Here is a 25,023-nt window from a genome sequence, read left to right as displayed (position 1 = left end):
TAACTAGATTTACCAATGTAAAACATGTTAACTGACATGGGCTAATTGAGTGACTGTCAGTGAGCGATATATAACAAGAGGGAAACTGCTGATGCACAACAAAGAAATTGCACCCTGTGTATTCCACTATACTGTCACCAGTAAGTTCAGACCCCGACTGATTTCCTAAAATATGGAACAACGTCAGGGTCTGATCTTACTGTTGACAGTTAAAATATATATATATATATAACCTTTAATTAAGTAGGCAGGTCAGTTAAGAACTAATTCTTAATTTCAATGACAGCCTAGGAACAGTGTGTTAACTGCCTGTTCAGGAACAGAATGACAGATTTTTATCTTGTCAGCTCTGGGATTTGATCTTGCAACCTTTTGGTTACTAGTCCAACGCTCTAACCACTAGGCTACCCCAAATATATATATATAGCTAAGTAATTTTTTGTAAAAAAAATAAAATTATATATATATAAAATATAATATATATATATATATATATATATAATATATATATATATATATATAAAATTTTATTTATTATATATATATTATTTTATTTATTATATATTATTTTATGTATTATATATATATATATTATTTTATTTATTATATATATATATACTTTTATTTATTATATATATATATATATATAGGTATATGTATACTGGACCTTGATGTCTTGATATGTAGCTACAGCTCTGACAATAACATGAGCTATTGGTAACCTAACTCCCTCAAGGTATTGATTATATCCTTGGAGATCGTACATTATTCTAATCATGATAAATTGATCATTCATAAATTAAATGCCTTTTGATTTACTGGATACCTCAATCAGATGAATATATATATATATATATATATATATATATATATATATATATATATTTTAAATCATGTCATTTTACCATAGCCAGCTTTAGCCTTAGTGTCAATCTGTTTGTGATTTCATGCCAACTCCTTGTCACACTAATTGTCTTGCCAAACATGACAATGACAACAGCAACAGGCACGCAACAGATCCGGGAACAAGCAGAGCGAGCTTAAGGTGCCCCTGCAAGCTACTTGTATTGGGAGCAACGGTTTGCTTCTATGACTTCTATTGTGACCTCATTTCGTCCGTCATTGTGAAGTGCTGCTGGCGCCACTTGGAGAATCACCGTAGCAACGGTCGGTATCATGGAGACGGCACGGGTCCCGGGCTATAAAACCTAACACGGCGAGAGGAGGCCGCCGGTACGCAGAAACACCGCTTCGACAGACAGGTAACGGTAGAGCGCGTGAGGAGGGGGTCACTTTTATCATAATGATGCAGATATTTTACTGAAATGAATGTCGACTAGGCATACTAGTTCTTTATATATATTTATAATTACAGAGATTATCATAAATGAATGAATCTCTAGGCTAGGCCTATAATAAGGGTATTTAGCATGTTATTAACAGTTTGACTGTCAAAGTTCAACATGAACTAAAATCAGTCTTCTCTCCCGGTTACAGGCAGCTTTTTTCTCTCTCTGTCTATCGTTGTTGCTAGTGGAGTTAAACTGTAGTATTTATTATCCATGATCCTGGTCCCTCACAGATGGTTAGTCAGGTAGACCTGGTCACCAGGCCCTCTCTAAGAGGAACGGGAAACCCAGGAGGCCGTCTGGCCAACACCTCCCTCAACCTCTACTGTACCTCCTACAGGGCTTCCTTTGGTGAGAACAAGATATCTGATATGACATGATTTAAACTCTCTATTCTATTGTATTGAATTGTATTTGATTTGATTCTACTGATGGTAAGATAGTATCCACTAGATTTGCCTGAAGTGTTCTGCTTTCTCAAGTTTACTCTGCTTTCACCCTCAATGATACGCCTGTGTGATTTTTAACAATGCAAAGCCAGATTCCCTAATGACTCACCTGCATGGCCACACACTGGTCCCAATTACCTCACTAAAATGTGTACTTGTTCACTTCCTTTCACTGATTTCAAAGGAAATTACTGGGATAAGAATTCCCCATAGGAAATATGGAGGAGCTCTAGCCATCTTTTACTCTCATGAGTGCAAACTTCAGGAGAAGAGAGATATTGTTGGGAAGCCCCCCCCCCCCTCCCTATCCCCCCAACCCCTCCCCATCTTACTGTCATATCTTATCCAGGTAAAGAAGGCTTCAGTCCATGTCTAGGTCATCATTACGGGACAGGGTACTCTGCCAACCTGAGACCTGCTGTTTACTACAGCCCTAGTCTGGACCACACTGATAACCCACAGTTAGGGTAAGACTATACTATATTATACAATACTATATTATATTATACTGTACTATATTATATTATACTATATTATACTACAGACCAAGTCTGGACCACACTGATAACCCACAGTTAGGGTAAGACTATACTATATTATACAATACTATATTATACTATACTATATTATACAATACTATATTATATTATACTATACTATATTATACAATACTATATTATATTATACTATACTATATTATACCATAGCCCTAGTCTGGACCACACTGATAACCCACAGTTAGGGTAAGACTATACTATATTATACAATACTATATCAATTATACTATACTATATTATATTATACTATATTAGACTACAGACCTAGTCTGGACCACACTGATAACCCACAGTTAGGGTAAGACTATACTATATTATACAATACTATATTATACTATACTATATTATATTATATTATACAATACTAGATTATACAATACTATACTATATTATACAATACTATATTATAATATATTATACAATACTAGATTATACAACACTATACTATATTATACAATACTATATTATAATATATTATACAATACTATATCATACTAGGTTATACAATACTATATCATATTATACTATACAATACTATATTATACTATACAATATTATACTATATTATACAATACTATATTATATTATACTGTATTATACAATATTATATTATACTACAGCCCCAGTCTGTCCCTACACAGTGCACTCTTTTATCAGACCCACATAGGGCTCTGGCCCAAGTAAAGAAATTAAATAGTCTTGACCAAGCCAGAAAGCAGAAAGACCCCCTGGACAGGACACTAGTAGCCTTGACCGAGCCAGAATGACCCCCTGGACAGGACACTAGTAGCCTTGACCGAGCCAGAACGACCCCGTGGACAGGACACTAGTAGTCTTGACCGAGCCAGAACGACCCCCTGGACAGGACCCTAATAGCCTTGACCGAGCCAGAACGACCCCCTGGACAGGACACTAGTAGTCTTGACCGAGCCAGAACGACCCCCTGGACAGGACACTAGTAGTCTTGACCGAGCCAGAACGACCCCCTGGACAGGACACTAGTAGTCTTGACCGAGCCAGAACGACCCCCTGGACAGGACACTAGTAGTCTTGACCGAGCCAGAACGACCCCCTGGACAGGTCACTAGTAGTCTTGACCGAGCCAGAACGACCCCCTGGACAGGACACTAGTAGTCTTGACCGAGCCAGAACGACCCCCTGGACAGGACCCTAATAGCCTTGACCGAGCCAGAACGAGCCCCTGGACAGGACACTAGTAGCCTTGACCGAGCCAGAACGACCCCCTGGACAGGACCCTAATAGTCTTGACCGAGCCAGAACGACCCCCTGGACAGGACACTAGTAGTCTTGACCGAGCCAGAACGACCCCCTGGACAGGACCCTAGTAGCCTTGACCGAGCCAGAACGACCCCCTGGACAGGACACTAGTAGTCTTGACCGAGCCAGAACGACCCCCTGGACAGGACCCTAATAGTCTTGACCGAGCCAGAACGACCCCCTGGACAGGACACTAGTAGTCTTGACCGAGCCAGAACGACCCCCTGGACAGGACACTAGTAGTCTTGACCGAGCCAGAACGACCCCCTGGACAGGACCCTAATAGTCTTGACCGAGCCAGAACGACCCCCTGGACAGGACACTAGTAGTCTTGACCGAGCCAGAACGACCCCCTGGACAGGACACTAATCTACCACAGAGCTCTGGCTAAAAGTAGTGCATTATTTAAATATGTTGCAATTTCAGATATGCCCCCCAGAGGTGCTTACTGGTAGTGATAGTATTTCTATACTATTATGTGGTCGTGTATGGCTCAGTTATTAAGAGTTTGGCGATAGGAATGCCAAGGTCATAGGTTCAATTCCTGCAGGGATGACATATACAGTGGATTATAACAGTGACATTAAGTTTGTGTTTTGGGGTCTTCTCCAGGCGTTCTCTACTAGATAGTTTCCAGTCTCAGACTAAGCGCCATTTCCAGCCCCTGACCAGACCTGATGGGTCAGAGACCCTGCCTTGCCCCAGTGGACAGGTCAGAGAGAGTGGATATCTACAGCTGAAGACACGGCCGACAGCAGTGAGGAGAGAGGAGGGGAGGGATGAGGGAGAGCGACTCGGAGAATAAATGGATTTTAAGTGTCTTTCTGTCTCCCTTCCTTCCTTCCCTCCTTCATTCCTTCCTCCCTCTCTCCCTCTCTCCCTCTCTCCCCCAGAATGTATCCATCCAGACAGAGTATAAGGAACACTTTGTTCCATATCGTCCCAGACCACCAGGTACAGTGTAATATACTGAGGAGCGGAATGATTTAGTGATACCCTTTTTACAGAACAGGCCAGAACAGAACTGTACTGTGCAGGCTCTGCGCTGGCTCTGTACTGGCTCTGTGCAGGCTCTGTGCAGGCTCTGTGCAGGCTCTGTACTGGCTCTGTGCAGGCTCTGTGCAGGCTCTGTACAGGCTCTGCGCTGGCTCTGTGCAGGCTCTGCGCTGGCTCTGTGCTGGCTCTGTGCAGGCTCTGTACTGGCTCTGTGCAGGCTCTGTGCAGGCTCTGTGCTGGCTCTGTGCAGGCTCTGTGCAGGCTCTGTGCTGGCTCTGTGCTGGCTCTGTGCTGGCTCTGTGCTGGCTCTGTGCAGGCTCTGTACTGGCTCTGTGCAGGCTCTGTGCAGGCTCTGCGCTGGCTCTGTGCAGGCTCTGCGCTGGCTCTGTGCAGGCTCTGTGCAGGCTCTGTGCAGGCTCTGTGCTGGCTCTGTGCTGGCTCTGCGCTGGCTCTGCGCTGGCTCTGTGCAGGCTCTGCGCTGGCTCTGTGCTGGCTCTGTGCAGGCTCTGCGCTGGCTCTGTGCAGGCTCTGCGCAGGCTCTGCGCAGGCTCTGCGCTGGCTCTGTGCAGGCTCTGTGCAGGCTCTGTGCAGGCTCTGTGCAGGCTCTGTACTGGCTCTGTGCAGGCTCTGTGCAGGCTCTGTGCAGGCTCTGTGCTGGCTCTGTGCTGGCTCTCTGTAACAGGCTCTGTACAGGCTCTGTGCAGGCTCTGTGCTGGCTCTCTGTAACAGGCTCTGTACAGGCTCTGTGCAGGCTCTGTGCAGGCTCTGTGCTGGCTCTGTGCTGGCTCTCTGTAACAGGCTCTGTACAGGCTCTGTGCAGGCTCTGTGCTGGCTCTCTGTAACAGGCTCTGTACAGGCTCTGTGCAGGCTCTGTGCAGGCTCTGCGCAGGCTCTGCGCAGGCTCTGCGCAGGCTCTCTGTAACAGGCTCTGTGCAGGCTCTGTGCAGGCTCTGCGCAGGCTCTGCGCAGGCTCTGCGCTGGCTCTGCGCAGGCTCTGTGCAGGCTCTGTGCAGGCTCTGTGCAGGCTCTGTACTGGCTCTGTGCAGGCTCTGTGCAGGCTCTGTGCAGGCTCTGTGCTGGCTCTGTGCTGGCTCTCTAACAGGCTCTGTACAGGCTCTGTACAGGCTCTGTGCTGGCTCTGTGCTGGCTCTGTACAGGCTCTGTGCTGGCTCTCTGTAACAGGCTCTGTGCAGGCTCTGTGCTGGGGGGCATAATGAGGAGAACACAACTTGGCTCTGCTTCGTTTGTTGTGTGAAAAGGGTATTACTCCTCTGGCAAAACTGATTGCAATGACGTCACCCAGCTCTGCCCGCTGCAGCCGAAGGGGCTGTTTAGAGAGCATAAATGACACATGATTGTCCTTTAGTTTCACAGAAGCACCAGTTAGTGGGAGCCCAAGGAGAGAGCGGTTTCACCGAAGGGACGGCCCTGCAACCCAACACCTTTCTGCCCCAGTACCACATGGTTAGTGATGCTCCCTCTAAATATATCAAATTGTCACATGGTTAGTGATGAGTGTTCAAACACTCTACCTTGTTTGAGATTGCCTGGCACAATGTAAACAATAGGAAAGTCTAAGAACTGCAAACCCCGGCCATCTGTCACTCCAGGATAGAAACAACACTCAGTAACCCAGGTCTGGTCACATGATTAGTGATGTCAGTAACCCAGGTCTGGTCACATGATTAGTGATGACAGTAACCCAGGTCTGGTCACATGGTTAGTGATGACAGTAACCCAGGTCTGGTCACATGATTAGTGATGACAGTAACCCAGGTCTGGTCACATGATTAGTGATGACAGTAACCCAGGTCTGGTCACATGATTAGTGATGTCAGTAACCCAGGTCTGGTCACATGGTTAGTGATGTCAGTAACCCAGGTCTGGTCACATGGTTAGTGATGTCAGTAAGGTCTGGTCCAGGTCTGGTCACATGGTTAGTGATGTCAGTAACCCAGGTCTGGTCACATGATTAGTGATGTCAGTAACCCAGGTCTGGTCACATGGTTAGTGATGTCAGTAACCCAGGTCTGGTCACATGATTAGTGATGACAGTAACCCAGGTCTGGTCACATGATTAGTGATGACAGTAACCCAGGTCTGGTCACATGATTAGTGATGACAGTAACCCAGGTCTGGTCACATGATTAGTGATGACAGTAACCCAGGTCTGGTCACATGATTAGTGATGACAGTAACCCAGGTCTGGTCACATGATTAGTGATGTCAGTAACCCAGGTCTGGTCACATGGTTAGTGATGTCAGTAACCCAGGTCTGGTCACATGGTTAGTGATGTCAGTAACCCAGGTCTGGTCACATGGTTAGTGATGTCAGTAACCCAGGTCTGGTCACATGGTTAGTGATGTCAGTCACCCAGGTCTGGTCACATGGTTAGTGATGTCAGTCACCCAGGTCTGGTCACATGGTTAGTGATGTCAGTCACCCAGGTCTGGTCACATGGTTAGTGATGTCAGTCACCCAGGTCTGGTCACATGGTTAGTGATGTCAGTCACCCAGGTCTGGTCACATGGTTAGTGATGTCAGTCACCCAGGTCTGGTCACATGGTTAGTGATGTCAGTCAGGTCTGGTCCATGGTTAGTGAGGTCTGGTCACATGGTTAGTGATGTCAGTAACCCAGGTCTGGTCACATGGTTAGTGATGTCAGTCACCCAGGTCTGGTCACATGGTTAGTGATGACAGTAACCCAGGTCTGGTCACATGGTTAGTGATGTCAGTAACCCAGGTCTGGTCACATGGTTAGTGATGTCAGTAACCCAGGTCTGGTCACATGATTAGTGATGACAGTAACCCAGGTCTGGTCACATGGTTAGTGATGACAGTAAACCAGGTCTGGTCACATGGTTAGTGATGTCAGTAACCCAGGTCTGGTCACATGGTTAGTGATGTCAGTAACCCAGGTCTGGTCACATGGTTAGTGATGACAGTAACCCAGGTCTGGTCACATGATTAGTGATGACAGTAACCCAGGTCTGGTCACATGGTTAGTGATGTCAGTCACCCAGGTCTGGTCACATGGTTAGTGATGTCAGTCACCCAGGTCTGGTCACATGGTTAGTGATGTCAGTCACCCAGGTCTGGTCACATGGTTAGTGATGTCAGTAACCCAGGTCTGGTCACATGGTTAGTGATGTCAGTAACCCAGGTCTGGTCACATGGTTAGTGATGTCAGTAACCCAGGTCTGGTCACATGGTTAGTGATGACAGTAACCCAGGTCTGGTCACATGGTTAGTGATGTCAGTAACCCAGGTCTGGTCACATGGTTGATGTTAGTCACATGATGACAGTAACCCAGGTCTGGTCACATGGTTAGTGATGTCAGTAAACCAGGTCTGGTCACATGGTTAGTGATGTCAGTAACCCAGGTCTGGTCACATGGTTAGTGATGACAGGTCTGGTCACATGGTTAGTGATGACAGTAACCCAGGTCTGGTCACATGATTAGTGATGTCAGTCACCCAGGTCTGGTCACATGATTAGTGATGACAGTAACCCAGGTCTGGTCACATGGTTAGTGATGACAGTAACCCAGGTCTGGTCACATGGTTAGTGATGTCACAGTAGTGATGTCAGTAACCCAGGTCTGGTCACATGGTTAGTGATGTCAGTAACCCAGGTCTGGTCACATGGTTAGTGATGTCAGTAACCCAGGTCTGGTCACATGGTTAGTGATGTCAGTAACCCAGGTCTGGTCACATGATTAGTGATGACAGTAACCCAGGTCTGGTCACATGGTTAGTGATGTCAGTAACCCAGGTCTGGTCACATGGTTAGTGATGTCAGTAACCCAGGTCTGGTCACATGGTTAGTGATGTCAGTAACCCAGGTCTGGTCACATGGTTAGTGATGTCAGTAACCCAGGTCTGGTCACATGGTTAGTGATGTCAGTAACCCAGGTCTGGTCACATGGTTAGTGATGACAGTAACCCAGGTCTGGTCACATGATTAGTGATGACAGTAACCCAGGTCTGGTCACATGGTTAGTGATGTCAGTAACCCAGGTCTGGTCACATGGTTAGTGATGTCAGTAACCCAGGTCTGGTCACATGGTTAGTGATGTCAGTAACCCAGGTCTGGTCACATGGTTAGTGATGTCAGTAACCCAGGTCTGGTCACATGGTTAGTGATGTCAGTAACCCAGGTCTGGTCACATGGTTAGTGATGACAGTAACCCAGGTCTGGTCACATGATTAGTGATGACAGTAACCCAGGTCTGGTCACATGATTAGTGATGACAGTAACCCAGGTCTGGTCACATGGTTAGTGATGACAGTAACCCAGGTCTGGTCACATGGTTAGTGATGTCAGTAACCCAGGTCTGGTCACATGATTAGTGATGTCAGTAACCCAGGTCTGGTCACATGATTAGTGATGTCAGTAACCCAGGTCTGGTCACATGGTTAGTGATGACAGTAACCCAGGTCTGGTCACATGGTTAGTGATGTCAGTAAGCCAGGTCTGGTCACATGATTAGTGATGTCAGTAACCCAGGTCTGGTCACATGGTTAGTGATGTCAGTAACCCAGGTCTGGTCACATGGTTAGTGATGTCAGTAACCCAGGTCTGGTCACATGGTTAGTGATGACAGTAACCCAGGTCTGGTCACATGATTAGTGATGTCAGTAACCCAGGTCTGGTCACATGATTAGTGATGACAGTAACCCAGGTCTGGTCACATGGTTAGTGATGTCAGTAACCCAGGTCTGGTCACATGGTTAGTGATGTCAGTAACCCTTGAAAAGGACCACAGGAGGAGGCAGGTAGCTGTGTCCAGGGGCAGGTAGCTGGGTCCAGGGGCAGGTAGCTGGGTCCAGGGGCAGGTAGCTGGGTCCAGGGGCAGGTAGCTGGGTCCAGGGGCAGGCAGAAGGTCATACACAGGAGGAGGCAGGTAGCTGGGTCCAGGGGCAGGTAGCTGGGTCCAGGGGCAGGTAGCTGGGTCCAGGGGCAGGCAGAAGATCATACACAGGAGGAGGCAGGTAGCTGGGTCCAGGGGCAGGTAGCTGGGTCCAGGGGCAGGTAGCTGGGTCCAGGGGCAGGCAGAAGATCATACACAGGAGGAGGCAGGTAGCTGGGTCCAGGGGCAGGTAGCTGGGTCCAGGGGCAGGTAGCTGGGTCCAGGGGCAGGCAGAAGATCATACACAGGAGGAGGCAGGTAGCTGGGTCCAGGGGCAGGTAGCTGCGTCCAGGGGCAGGTAAAAGGTCATACACAGGGGGTCCAAAAAGGCAACAGTACAGGCAGGGAAAAGGCTGGTAAGGTAGTCCAGGAGATCAGGCAATAGGTAGATAACAGGAAATCCGATATGCTGAAGTACAGGCAGGGAATAGACAAAAGACGTCGTTAGTGAGGCGGACAGAAACTATCAATCACGGGAGGATTAAATGACAGGAAAAGCACTAAATAAACAGAGCTCTGAATAGAAGTGTCACAAAACCAACAAGACCTCACAATGACGGGGTGCAAAGAACTGAACTAAAGAGTGTGTGATAATGACATACAGGTGTGTGAACAGGTGATCAGAATTCAGGTGATTGGGATCTGGAGAGTGAACTGCATTCAGGGGATCTACGTGTTTTAGAGTGTGAGTTGGAAGCAGACATTACATTATCAGGGTGATTTTTCCAGTAGCAAGATCTTATCTAATTTGACTAACATTCACATTTTTTTAATTGAACCTTTATTTAACTAGGCAAGTCAGTTAAAAGAACAAATTCTTATTTACAATGACGGCCTACCCCCGGCCAAACCCGGACGACGCTGGTGCAATTGTGCGCCGCCCTATGGGACTCCCAATCACGCCCGGATGTGATGGAATCGAACCTGGGGACTGTAGTGATGCCTCTTGCACTGAGATGCAGTGCCTTTGACCACTCCGCCCCTCGGGAACCCAAAATGTATTGTAGTGAGGTTATTTATTTCCAATATGAATACACAGTATTTCCACTGCGCTATCAGAAGGTTTTATTGGTAAACTACACGGTAATGTGAAGGTACTTTTGTTGTTGTTGTCATCCAATACGTAATATAGATAATATAATATAATATAGATAATATAATATAATATAGATAATATAATATAATATAGAACCCTTAACGTGATTAGGTTTTAATCCAGAGAGATCAGGGAAAGTAGATCCTCTATGAGGCCGTGGATCCAAATTGTGGATTTAGAAGAAAACATGAATCATCCGCGAACAATGACACCTTTGTTTTTAAGCCCTGGAACCTTTTAAGTGATTATTATTATGATTTTAATAGTTAACATTTCGATGGCGATAAAGAATAGATTAAAAATAATAAAGAATAGATTTGCCGATAGTGAACAACCCTGTTTTACTCCTCTTGACATTTTAAATAATGGTTTCAATATAGACAAGAAAAATACAATAATTTGTGTGTCATTAGTTTAAGCAGACTGTGTTAGTCTATTGTTGTAACTTAGATAAAGATCAGATCAAATTTGATGACCAATTTATGCAGATGTCCAGGTATTTCCGAAGGGTTCGCACACTTTTTCTTGCCACTGTATAAGAAATTCTCCAAAAATGAAAAATATTTCAGGCATTTATACATAAATTCCAGTCTTACTTTATCAAATGCCTTTTCAAAGTCAACTATGAAAACCAGGCCTGGTTTCCAGTACTTGTCTTATATTATCTCGATTGTACGGCTGTTTAGATTCATCCATTTTCACTCGTGTGCCCTTCACCAAGTGAGATCCTAAGCGAATATGTCATTCAAATAAAATGATTCTGGCTTGCAAAGTGCTGTGTAGTTGCTATTGGAATGCAGGCAGAGTGGAGATATCCAACGTTTCATGTTTTTATTCACCCTCAATCTGCATTCGGAATGATTGTTGTGAAGACTAAGATTTGAGACTAAACTGGAACAACCAATAACTGGTGCAATAAATCCATATAACAGACTGGATTAGTTTATAAAAATGTTATGTGATATTCGAGTAGCATCAGATTATTAATATATATATTTTACCTTTATTTAACTAGGCAAGTCAGTTAAGCACAAATTCTTATTTTCAATGACGGCCTAGGAACAGTGGGTTAACTGCCTGTTCAGGGGCAGAACGACAGATTTGTACCTTGTCAGCTTGGGGGTTTGAACTTGCAACCTTGCGGTTACTAGTCCAACGCTCTAACCACTAGGCTACCCTGCCGCCCCCCAATGTGCATGCAAAAAAACATAGATATTGAGACAAACAATTCTAAAAATCAACCTGCAATAGAGCATGCTGGGAAATATGACAATGACGAGCGTGGTTTTGGTTTAGCACTGGTTATTAAAATCTACACTGGGGTTCTTTTATAAACAAATAGTTCATTTAACACTTACAGATTTCAATTTAACACCTGATTCAACATGATAAATGTTACACTGAATAATCAACACTTACTAAGCAACTGTCCAGGTTGACACCCTGATTGAACAACAGTATTTCTTAAGAGCTTCAAAGCAACACCAGCTGGCATAGTAATACCACATCAACGCCAAAAGAAAAACTGACCAAGACACTGACGGTTTTACTGTCAGTGTGGTCCTTCTGTAGCTCAGTTGGTAGAGCATGGCGCTTGTAACGCCAGGGTAGTGGGTTCGATTCCCGGGACCACCCATACGTAGAATGTATGCACACATGACTGTAAGTCGCTTTGGATAAAAGCGTCTGCTAAATGGCATATACTGTGCGTAAGAAGAAATTGTTAATCTGTTAATTAAACAAATCAAAACAGGATCGGAGTAGAATATTACAAAGAAGTGACGGCGAAACTGTGATGCCCTGAAAAACTCTGTGTTAACTGCGAGGTTGACGTTATCTCACTTTAGCAATCACTTAACCCCAGGGCAATCTGCGTCCAACCAAAAGAGTAGACATCATGGGCGCTTCCCAAAACGGCTCCCTGTTCCCTATTTAGTGCACTACGTTTGACCAGGACCCCGAGGGATTTGTCATTCACTATACAGAGAATATGCTGCCTTTTGGGACACAGCCGATGTGAGATAAACAACTTTACGTAGCACCTCGTTCATCCTCCATTTTGTTTTTATGTAGTATTCTATCAACAGCTGATCATTGTTTCATCTTCGTTGGGTCTTTGTTCCTGATATTAAAATGTGTGTGTGTGTGTGTGTGTGTGTGTGTGTGTGTGTGTGTGTGTGTGTGTGTGTGTGTGTGTGTGTGTGTGTTATTAGGTCAATCCTAGGAGGACTGAGAACTCTGTGATGAGACATGACTTCCTGCCTGTTTCCTTTCTTCAGGTTGGCTCTAACATGTTTTTATTTGTGTTCTCTATCTGCCGATATGTCACAGTAGATTAGAATATATGTCCGGTCAAACCATCTCTTCTATTATTACAGGATGAATGTCTGTTTGATGAGTCATGACTTTTTGCCTGTTTCTTTTCGTTTTGTTCTTCAGTTTTGGTCTTTTCGTAACATGTCTTTTTTTTTGTCTTTTCGTTTTGTGTCTTTTTTGTTTTGTGTGTTGTCCGTTTTGATGTTGTCTTTTAGTTTTGTGTGTTGTCTTTTAGTTTTGTGTCTTTTAGTTTTATGTCCGTTTTGTGTCTTTTCGTTTTGTGTCAAACGTTTTGTGTCATCTTTTAGTTTTGTGTGTTGTCTTTTCGTTTTGTGTCAGTTTTGTGTGTTGTCTTTTTGTTTTGTGTCTTTTCGTTTTTGTCTTTTCGTTTTGTGTCTTTTCGTTTTGTGTCTTTTCGTTTTGTGTCTTTTCGTTTTGTGTCTTTTCGTTTTGTGTCTTTTCGTTTTGTGTCTTTTCGTTTTGTGTCTTTTTGTTTTGTGTGTTGTCTTTTCGTTTTGTGTGTTGTCTTTTAGTTTTGTGTGTTGTCTTTTAGTTTTGTGTCTTTTAGTTTTGTGTCTTTTCGTTTTGTGTCTTTTCGTTTTGTGTCTTTTCGTTTTGTGTCTTTTCGTTTTGTGTCTTGTCTTTTCGTTTTGTGTGTTGTCTTTTAGTTTTGTTTTGTGTCTTGTCTTTTCGTTTTGTGTGTCTGTGGGTTTCAGAGCGGAGGACAAACATAAACATTTCCTTTGGCACAATAATCAAGACATATTCTTTGTGTTCCAGGGCTCTGAGATGCTCCCCAGGCTGGTCAGTAGAGTCCCCAGAGAAACAGGCTTCACCAGGGACACCTTGGACCCTCTGGCCTGTCTAGTATGTACTGTAGATGATCTCTCTCAATGTAACAATCTAAATTGGGATGTGGGGAGGTTTTAGCTGGTGGAATAGTGGAGAACAATGGGAGGTTTACTCCCAGTGCAAATACCATGGCATGGCTATATGGACACTCAATCACTATGGTACTTTCCAATTGTAAGTTTACAAACATATGATTGAAACTTGTATCTTATTATAGTAAATGGTGAAATAAGTATAGCCAATTATAATTGTAACAGCTTAGCAGATAATACGACGATCCGTATTTACCTGACTAAAAAAGAAGAAATATAATATATATTGTTTACAGGAAACTCATTCAACAAAAATAGATGAAGTTGTTTGGAGAGAAAAAAATATATATATATTTCCTTCCTAGGTTCTGGCCTTTCTAGGGAGTTTTTCCCTCATAGCCTGGTTCCTCTCTAGGTTTCTTCCTAGGTTCTGGCCTTTCTAGGGAGTTTTTTCCCTCATAGCCTGGTTCCTCTCTAGGTTTCTTCCTAGGTTCTGGCCTTTCTAGGGAGTTTTTTCCCTCATAGCCTGGTTCCTCTCTAGGTTTATTCCTAGGTTCTGGCCTTTCTAGGGAGTTTTTTCCCTCATAGCCTGGTTCCTCTCTAGGTTTATTCCTAGGTTCTGGCCTTTCTAGGGAGTTTTTCCCTCATAGCCTGGTTCCTCTCTAGGTTTCTTCCTAGGTTCTGGCCTTTCTAGGGAGTTTTTCCCTCATAGCCTGGTTCCTCTCTAGGTTTCTTCCTAGGTTTTGGCCTTTCTAGGGAGTTTTTCCCTCATAGCCTGGTTCCTCTCTAGGTTTCTTCCTAGGTTTTGGCCTTTCTAGGGAGTTTTTCCCTCAGAGCCTGGTTCCTCTCTAGGTTTCTTCCTCGGTTTTGGCCTTTCTATGGAGTTTTTCCTAGCCACCGTGCTTCTACACCTGCATTGCTTGCTGTTTGGGGTTTTAGGCTGGGGTTTCTGTACAGCACTTTGAGATATCAGCTGATGTAAGAAGGGCTTTATAAATACATTTGATTTGATATTTCTCCCATAGGCAAAGACATTCAAAATTGGTGATGATATTAATTAACATATATTTTGATATTTTGATCCAAATGTGCACACTGTCCAAACAGATCCACAAGGTACATCGATTAATTTGAGTTATGAACCATAAACAGATATACTACATGGAGGTTTAATATCCTGACCTAGTGAGATATACATGGAGGAGGTTTAATACCCTGACCTAGTGAGATATACATGGAGGTTTAATATCCTGACCTAGTGAGATATACATGGAGGAGGTTTAATATCCTGACCTAGTGAGATATACATGGAGGAGGTTTAATATCCTGACCTAGTGAGATATACATGGAGGAGGTTTAATACCCTGACCTAGTGAGATATCCATGGAGGTTTAATATCCTGACCTAGTAAGATATACATGGAGGAGGTTTAATACCCTGACCTAGTGAGATATACATGGAGGAGGTTTAATATCCTGACCTAGTGAGATATACATGGAGGTTTAATATCCTGACCTAGTGAGATATACATGGAGGAGGTTTAATATCCTGACCTCGTGAGATATACATGGAGGAGGTTTAATATCCTGACCTAGTGAGATATACATGGAGGTTTAATATCCTGACCTAGTGAGATATACATGAAGGTTTAATATCCTGACCTAGTAAGATATACATGGAGGAGGTTTAATACCCTGACCTAGTGAGATATACATGGAGGTTTAATATCCTGACCTAGTGAGATATACATGGAGGTTTAATATCCTGACCTAGTGAGATATACATGGAGGTTTAATATCCTGACCTAGTGAGATATACATGGAGGAGGTTTAATATCCTGACCTAGTGAGATATACATGGAGGAGGTTTAATATCCTGACCTAGTGAGATATACATGGAGGTTTAATATCCTGACCTAGTGAGATATACATGGAGGAGGTTTAATACCCTGACCTAGTGAGATATACATGGAGGAGGTTTAATATCCTGACCTAGTGAGATATACATGGAGGAGGTTTAATATCCTGACCTAGTGAGATATACATGGAGGTTTAATACCCTGACCTAGTGAGATATCCATGGAGGTTTAATATCCTGACCTAGTAAGATATACATGGAGGAGGTTTAATACCCTGACCTAGTGAGATATACATGGAGGAGGTTTAATATCCTGACCTAGTGAGATATACATGGAGGAGGTTTAATATCCTGACCTCGTGAGATATACATGGAGGAGGTTTAATATCCTGACCTAGTGAGATATACATGGAGGTTTAATATCCTGACCTAGTGAGATATACATGAAGGTTTAATATCCTGACCTAGTAAGATATACATGGAGGAGGTTTAATACCCTGACCTAGTGAGATATACATGGAGGAGGTTTAATATCCTGACCTAGTGAGATATACATGGAGGAGGTTTAATACCCTGACCTAGTGAGATATACATGGAGGAGGTTTAATATCCTGACCTAGTGAGATATACATGGAGGAGGTTTAATATCCTGACCTAGTGAGATATACATGGAGGTTTAATATCCTGACCTAGTGAGATATACATGGAGGAGGTTTAATATCCTGACCTAGTGAGATATACATGGAGGAGGTTTAATACCCTGACCTAGTGAGATATACATGGAGGTTTAATACCCTGACCTAGTGAGATATACATGGAGGTTTAATATCCTGACCTAGTGAGATATACATGTAGGAGGTTTAATATCCTGACCTAGTGAGATATACATGGAGGAGGTTTAATATCCTGACCTAGTGAGATATACATGGAGGTTTAATACCCTGACCTAGTGAGATAAACATGGAGGTTTAATATCCTGACCTAGTGAGATATACATGGAGGTTTAATACCCTGACCTAGTGAGATATACATGGAGGTTTAATATCCTGACCTAGTGAGATATACATGGAGGTTTAATATCCTGACCTAGTGAGGTATACATGGAGGTTTAATATCCTGACCTAGTGAGATATACATGGAGGTTTAATATCCTGACCTAGTGAGATATACATGGAGGTTTAATATCCTGACCTAGTGAGGTATACATGGAGGAGGTTTAATTCCCTGACCTAGTGAGATATACATGGAGGAGGTTTAATATCCTGACCTAGTGAGATATACATGGAGGTTTAATATCCTGACCTAGTGAGATATACATGGAGGTTTAATATCCTGACCTAGTGAGATATACATGGAGGTTTAATATCCTGACCTAGTGAGATATACATGGAGGAGGTTTAATACCCTGACCTAGTGAGATATACATGGAGGTTTAATATCCTGACCTAGTGAGATATACATGGAGGAGGTTTAATATCCTGACCTAGTGAGATATACATGGAGGTTTAATATCCTGACCTAGTGAGATATACATGGAGGAGGTTTAATATCCTGACCTAGTGAGATATACATGGAGGAGGTTTAATATCCTGACCTAGTGAGATATACATGGAGGAGGTTTAATATCCTGACCTAGTGAGATATACATGGAGGAGGTTTAATATCCTGACCTAGTGAGATATACATGGAGGTTTAATATCCTGACCTAGTGAGATATACATGGAGGAGGTTTAATATCCTGACCTAGTGAGATATACATGGAGGAGGTTTAATATCCTGACCTAGTGAGATATACATGGAGGTTTAATATCCTGACCTAGTGAGATATACATGGAGGTTTAATACCCTGACCTAGTGAGATATACATGGAGGTTTAATATCCTGACCTAGTGAGATATACATGGAGGAGGTTTAATATCCTGACCTAGTGAGATATACATGGAGGTTTAATATCCTGACCTAGTGAGATATACATGGAGGAGGTTTAATACCCTGACCTAGTGAGATATACATGGAGGAGGTTTAATATCCTGACCTAGTGAGATATACATGGAGGAGGTTTAATATCCTGACCTAGTGAGATATACATGGAGGAGGTTTAATACCCTGACCTAGTGAGATATACATGGAGGTTTAATAGCCTGACCTAGTGAGATATACATGGAGGAGGTGTAATACCCTGACCTAGTGAGATATACATGGAGGAGGTGTAATACCCTGACCTAGTGAGATATACATTGAGGTTTAATACCCTGACCTAGTGAGATATACATGGAGGAGGTTTAATATCCTGACCTAGTGAGATATACATGGAGGAGGTTTAATACCCTGACCTAGTGAGATATACATTGAGGTTTAATACCCTGACCTAGTGAGATATACATGGAGGTTTAATATCCTGACCTAGTGAGATATACATGGAGGAGGTGTAATACCCTGACCTAGTGAGATATACATGGAGGAGGTTTAATATCCTGACCTAGTGAGATATACATGGAGGAGGTTTAATATCCTGACCTAGTGAGATATACATGGAAGTTTAATATCCTGACCTAGTGAGATATACATGGAGGTTTAATATCCTGACCTAGTGAGATATACATGGAGGTTTAATACCCTGACCTAGTGAGATATACATGGAGGAGGTTTAATATCCTGACCCAGTGAGATATACATGGAGGAGGTGTAATACCCTGACCTAGTGAGATATACATGGAGGAGGTTTAATATCCTGACCTAGTGAGATATACATGGAGGAGGTTTAATACCCTGACCTAGTGAGATATACATGGAGGAGGTTTAATATCCTGACCTAGTGAGATATACATGGAGGTTTAATATCCTGACCTAGTGAGATATACATGGAAGTTTAATATCCTGACCTAGTGAGATATACATGGAGGTTTAATATCCTGACCTAGTGAGATATACATGGAGGTTTAATAACCTGACCTAGTGAGATATACATGGAGGAGGTTTAATATCCTGACCTAGTGAGATATACATGGAGGTTTAATACCCTGACCTAGTGAGATATACATGGAGGTTTAATATCCTGACCTAGTGAGATATACATGGAGGTTTAATATCCTGACCTAGTGAGATATACATGGAGGTTTAATACCCTGACCTAGTGAGATATACATGGAGGAGGTTTAATATCCTGACCTAGTGAGATATACATGGAGGATGTTTAATATCCTGACCTAGTGAGATAAACATGGAGGAGGTTTAATATCCTGACCTAGTGAGATATACATGGAGGAGGTTTAATATCCTGACCTAGTGAGATATACATGGAGGAGGTTTAATACCCTGACCTAGTGAGATAAACATGGAGGAGGTTTAATATCCTGACCTAGTGAGATATACATGGAGGAGGTTTAATACCCTGACCTAGTGAGATATACATGGAGGAGGTTTAGTATCCTGACCTAGTGAGATATACATGGAGGTTTAATATCCTGACCTAGTGAGATATACATGGAGGAGGTTTAATATCCTGACCTAGTGAGATATACATGGAGGAGGTTTAATATCCTGACCTAGTGAGATATACATTGAGGTTTAATACCCTGACCTAGTGAGATATACATGGAGGAGGTTTAATACCCTGACCTAGTGAGATATACATGGAGGAGGTTTAATATCCTGACCTAGTGAGATATACATGGAGGAGGTTTAATACCCTGACCTAGTGAGATATACATGGAGGAGGTTTAATACCCTGACCTAGTGAGATATACATGGAGGAGGTTTAATATCCTTACCTAGTGAGATATACATGGAGGAGGTTTAATATCCTGACCTAGTGAGATATACATGGAGGAGGTTTAATATCCTGACCTAGTGAGATATACATTGAGGTTTAAAACCCTGACCTAGTGAGATATACATGGAGGTTTAATACCCTGACCTAGTGAGATATACATGGAGGAGGTTTAATACCCTGACCTAGTGAGATATATATGGAGGTTTAATACCCTGACCTAGTGAGATATACATGGAGGAGGTTTAATATCCTGACCTAGTGAGATATACATGGAGGAGGTTTAATATCCTGACCTAGTGAGATATACATGGAGGTTTAATATCCTGACCTAGTGAGATATACATGGAGGAGGTTTAATATCCTGACCTAGTGAGATATACATGGAGGAGGTTTAATATCCTGACCTAGTGAGATATACATGGAGGAGGTTTAATATCCTGACCTAGTGAGATATACATGGAGGTTTAATATCCTGACCTAGTGAGATATACATGGAGGAGGTTTAATATCCTGACCTAGTGAGATATACATGGAGGAGGTTTAATACCCTGACCTAGTGAGATATACATGGAGGAGGTTTAATATCCTGACCTAGTGAGATATACATGGAGGTTTAATATCCTGACCTAGTGAGATATACATGGAGGTTTAATATCCTGACATAGTGAGATATACATGGAGGTTTAATATCCTGACCTAGTGAGATATACATGGAGGAGGTTTAATACCCTGACCTAGTGAGATATACATGGAGGTTTAATACCCTGACCTAGTAAGATATACATGGAGGAGGTTTAATATCCTGACCTAGTGAGATATACATGGAGGTTTAATATCCTGACCTAGTGAGATATACATGGAGGAGGTTTAATACCCTGACCTAGTGAGATATACATGGAGGTTTAATATCCTGACCTAGTAAGATATACATGGAGGAGGTTTAATATCCTGACCTAGTGAGATATACATGGAGGATTAATACCCTGACCTAGTGAGATATACATGGAGGAGGTTTAATATCCTGACCTAGTGAGATATACATGGAGGAGGTTTAATATCCTGACCTAGTGAGATATACATGGAGGTTTAATACCCTGACCTAGTGAGATATATATGGAGGAGGTTTAATATCCTGACCTAGTGAGATATACATGGAGATTTAATATCCTGACCTAGTGAGATATACATGGAGGTTTAATATCCTGACCTAGTGAGATATGCATGGAGGTTTAATACCCTGACCTAGTGAGATATACATGGAGGAGGTTTAATATCCTGACCTAGTGAGATATACATGGAGGTTTAATACCCTGACCTAGTGAGATATACATGGAGGTTTAATATCCTGACCTAGTGAGATATACATGCAGGAGATTTAATATCCTGACCTAGTGAGATATACATGGAGGTTTAATATCCTGACCTAATGAGATATACATGGAGGAGATTTAATATCCTGACCTAGTGAGATATACATGGAGGTTTAATATCCTGACCTAGTGAGATATACATGGAGGAGGTTTAATATCCTGACCTAGTGAGATATACATGGAGGAGGTTTAATATCCTGACCTAGTGAGATATACATTGAGGTTTAATACCCTGACCTAGTGAGATATACATGGAGGAGGTTTAATACCCTGACCTAGTGAGATATACATGGAGGTTTAATATCCTGACCTAGTGAGATATACATGGAGGAGGTTTAATATCCTGACCTAGTGAGATATACATGGAGGAGGTTTAATATCCTGACCTAGTGAGATATACATGGAGGAGGTTTAATACCCTGACCTAGTGAGATATACATGGAGGTTTAATACCCTGACCTAGTGAGATATACATGGAGGAGGTTTAATTCCCTGACCTAGTGAGATAAACATGGAGGAGGTTTAATATCCTGACCTAGTGAGATATACATGGAGGTTTAATATCCTGACCTAGTGAGATATACATGGAGGAGGTTTAATATCCTGACCTAGTGAGATATACATGGAGGAGGTTTAATATCCTGACCTAGTGAGATATACATGGAGGAGGTTTAATATCCTGACCTAGTGAGATATACATGGAGGTTTAATATCCTGACCTAGTGAGATATACATGGAGGAGGTTTAATATCCTTACCTAGTGAGATATACATGGAGGTTTAATATCCTGACCTAGTGAGATATACACGGAGGAGGTTTAATATCCTGACCTAGTGAGATATACATGGAGGAGGTTTAATATCCTGACCTAGTGAGATATACATGGAGGAGGTTTAATATCCTGACCTAGTGAGATATACATGGAGGAGGTTTAATACCCTGACCTAGTGAGATATACATGGAGGTTTAATATCCTGACATAGTGAGATATACATGGAGGTTTAATACCCTGACCTAGTGAGATATACATGGAGGATGTTTAATACCCTGACCTAGTGAGATATACATGGAGGAGGTTTAATATCCTGACCTAGTGAGATATACATGGAGGAGGTTTAATACCCTGACCTAGTGAGATATACATGGAGGAGGTTTAATACCCTGACCTAGTAAGATATACATGGAGGAGGTTTAATTCCCTGACCTAGTGAGATATACATGGAGGAGGTTTAATATCCTGACCTAGTGAGATATACATGAAGGAGGTTTAATATCCTGACCTAGTGAGATATACATGGAGGAGGTTTAATATCCTGACCTAGTGAGATATACATGGAGGAGGTTTAATATCCTGACCTAGTGAGATATACATGGAGGTTTAATACCCTGACCTAGTGAGATATATATGGAGGAGGTTTAATATCCTGACCTAGTGAGATATACATGGAGGTTTAATACCCTGACCTAGTGAGATATACATGGAGGAGGTTTAATATCCTGACCTAGTGAGATATACATGGAGGTTTAATACCCTGACCTAGTGAGATATATATGGAGGAGGTTTAATATCCTGACCTAGTGAGATATACATGGAGATTTAATATCCTGACCTAGTGAGATATACATGGAGGTTTAATATCCTGACCTAGTGAGATATGCATGGAGGTTTAATACCCTGACCTAGTGAGATATACATGGAGGAGGTTTAATATCCTGACCTAGTGAGATATACATGGAGGTTTACTACCCTGACCTAGTGAGATATACATGGAGGTTTAATATCCTGACCTAGTGAGATATACATGGAGGAGATTTAATATCCTGACCTAGTGAGATATACATGGAGGTTTAATATCCTGACCTAGTGAGATATACATGGAGGAGATTTAATATCCTGACCTAGTGAGATATACATGGAGGTTTAATATCCTGACCTAGTGAGATATACATGGAGGAGGTTTAATATCCTGACCAAGTGAGATATACATGGAGGTTTAATATCCTGACCTAGTGAGATATACATGGAGGAGATTTAATATCCTGACCTAGTGAGATATACATGGAGGTTTAATATCCTGACCTAGTGAGATATACATGGAGGAGGTTTAATATCCTGACCTAGTGAGATATACATGGAGGTTTAATACCCTGACCTAGTGAGATATACATGGAGGTTTAATACCCTGACCTAGTGAGATATACATGCAGGAGGTTTAATACCCTGACCTAGTGAGATATACATGGAGGAGGTTTAATACCCTGACCTAGTGAGATATACATGGAGGAGGTTTAATACCCTGACCTAGTGAGATATACATGGAGGAGGTTTAATACCCTGACCCAGTGAGATATACATGGAGGAGGTTTAATACCCTGACCTAGTGAGATATACATGGAGGAGGTTTAATACCCTGACCTAGTGAGATATACATGGAGGTTTAATATCCTGACCTAGTGAGATATACATGGAGGTTTAATACCCTGACCTAGTGAGATATACATGGAGGAGGTTTAATTCCCTGACCTAGTGAGATATACATGGAGGAGGTTTAATATCCTGACCTAGTGAGATATACATGGAGGTTTAATACCCTGACCTAGTGAGATATACATGGAGGAGGTTTAATATCCTGACCTAGTGAGATATACATGGAGGAGGTTTAATATCCTGACCTAGTGAGATATACATGGAGGTTTAATACCCTGACCTAGTGAGATATACATGGAGGAGGTTTAATATCCTGACCTAGTGAGATATACATGGAGGAGGTTTAATATCCTGACCTAGTGAGATATACATGGAGGTTTAATATCCTGACCTAGTGAGATATACATGGAGGAGATTTAATATCCTGACCTAGTGAGATATACATGGAGGTTTAATATCCTGACCTAGTGAGATATACATGGAGGAGGTTTAATATCCTGACCTAGTGAGATATACATGGAGGAGGTTTAATATCCTGACCTAGTGAGATATACATGGAGGTTTAATACCCTGACCTAGTGAGATATACATGGAGGAGGTTTAATACCCTGACCTAGTGAGATATACATGGAGGTTTAATATCCTGACCTAGTGAGATATACATGGAGGAGGTTTAATATCCTTACCTAGTGAGATATACATGGAGGAGGTTTAATATCCTGACCTAGTGAGATATACATGGAGGAGGTTTAATATCCTGACCTAGTGAGATATACATGGAGGAGGTTTAATATCCTGACCTAGTGAGATATACATGGAGGAGGTTTAATATCCTGACCTAGTGAGATATACATGGAGGAGGTTTAATATCCTGACCTAGTGAGATATACATGGAGGTTTAATACCCTGACCTAGTGAGATATATATGGAGGAGGTTTAATATCCTGACCTAGTGAGATATACATGGAGGTTTAATACCCTGACCTAGTGAGATATACATGGAGGAGGTTTAATATCCTGACCTAGTGAGATATACATGGAGGTTTAATACCCTGACCTAGTGAGATATACATGGAGGAGGTTTAATATCCTGACCTAGTGAGATATACATGGAGATTTAATATCCTGACCTAGTGAGATATACATGGAGGTTTAATATCCTGACCTAGTGAGATATGCATGGAGGTTTAATACCCTGACCTAGTGAGATATACATGGAGGAGGTTTAATATCCTGACCTAGTGAGATATACATGGAGGTTTAATACCCTGACCTAGTGAGATATACATGGAGGTTTAATATCCTGACCTAGTGAGATATACATGGAGGAGATTTAATATCCTGACCTAGTGAGATATACATGGAGGTTTAATATCCTGACCTAGTGAGATATACATGGAGGAGGTTTAATATCCTGACCTAGTGAGATATACATGGAGGTTTAATATCCTGACCTAGTGAGATATACATGGAGGTTTAATATCCTGACCTAGTGAGATATACATGGGAGGTTTAATATCCTGACCTAGTGAGATATACATGGAGGAGGTTTAATATCCTGACCTAGTGAGATATACATGGAGGTTTAATATCCTGACCTAGTGAGATATACATGGAGGAGGTTTAATATCCTGACCTAGTGAGATATACATGGAGGTTTAATATCCTGACCTAGTGAGATATACATGGAGGTTTAATACCCTGACCCAGTGAGATATACATGGAGGAGGTTTAATACCCTGACCTAGTGAGATAT

General features: G+C 42.2%; 1 protein-coding gene across 4 annotated transcripts in view; it reads left to right on the top strand.

Moving 5' to 3' along the window:
• The first annotated feature begins 1,129 nt into the window (after positions 1–1,129).
• Positions 1,130–25,023, top strand: part of ppp1r32 (protein phosphatase 1, regulatory subunit 32) — a 43,200-nt gene continuing 19,306 nt past the window's right edge. For 2 of the 4 annotated variants that reach the window (XM_052466990.1, XM_052466988.1), the window contains exons 1-8: positions 1,130–1,262; positions 1,583–1,700; positions 2,148–2,265; positions 4,246–4,390; positions 4,527–4,587; positions 5,996–6,093; positions 12,854–12,919; positions 13,737–13,823. In XM_052466990.1, the coding sequence (XP_052322950.1) occupies positions 1,583–1,700; positions 2,148–2,265; positions 4,246–4,390; positions 4,527–4,587; positions 5,996–6,093; positions 12,854–12,919; positions 13,737–13,823 (693 nt within the window). In that variant the 5' untranslated portion in view covers positions 1,130–1,262. Of the gene's footprint in view, positions 1,263–1,497; positions 1,701–2,147; positions 2,266–4,245; positions 4,391–4,526; positions 4,588–5,995; positions 6,094–12,853; positions 12,920–13,736; positions 13,824–25,023 lie in introns of all 4 variants that reach the window. The other 2 variants (XM_052466991.1, XM_052466989.1) reach the window with 2 other exon arrangements.

The sequence above is a fragment of the Oncorhynchus keta genome, chromosome 17 (assembly GCF_023373465.1).
Source record: "Oncorhynchus keta strain PuntledgeMale-10-30-2019 chromosome 17, Oket_V2, whole genome shotgun sequence".
NCBI classification, from domain to species: domain Eukaryota; kingdom Metazoa; phylum Chordata; class Actinopteri; order Salmoniformes; family Salmonidae; genus Oncorhynchus; species Oncorhynchus keta.
Note: the sequence above shows the minus strand (reverse complement) of the source record. Positions and strands in the feature narration are given on the sequence as shown.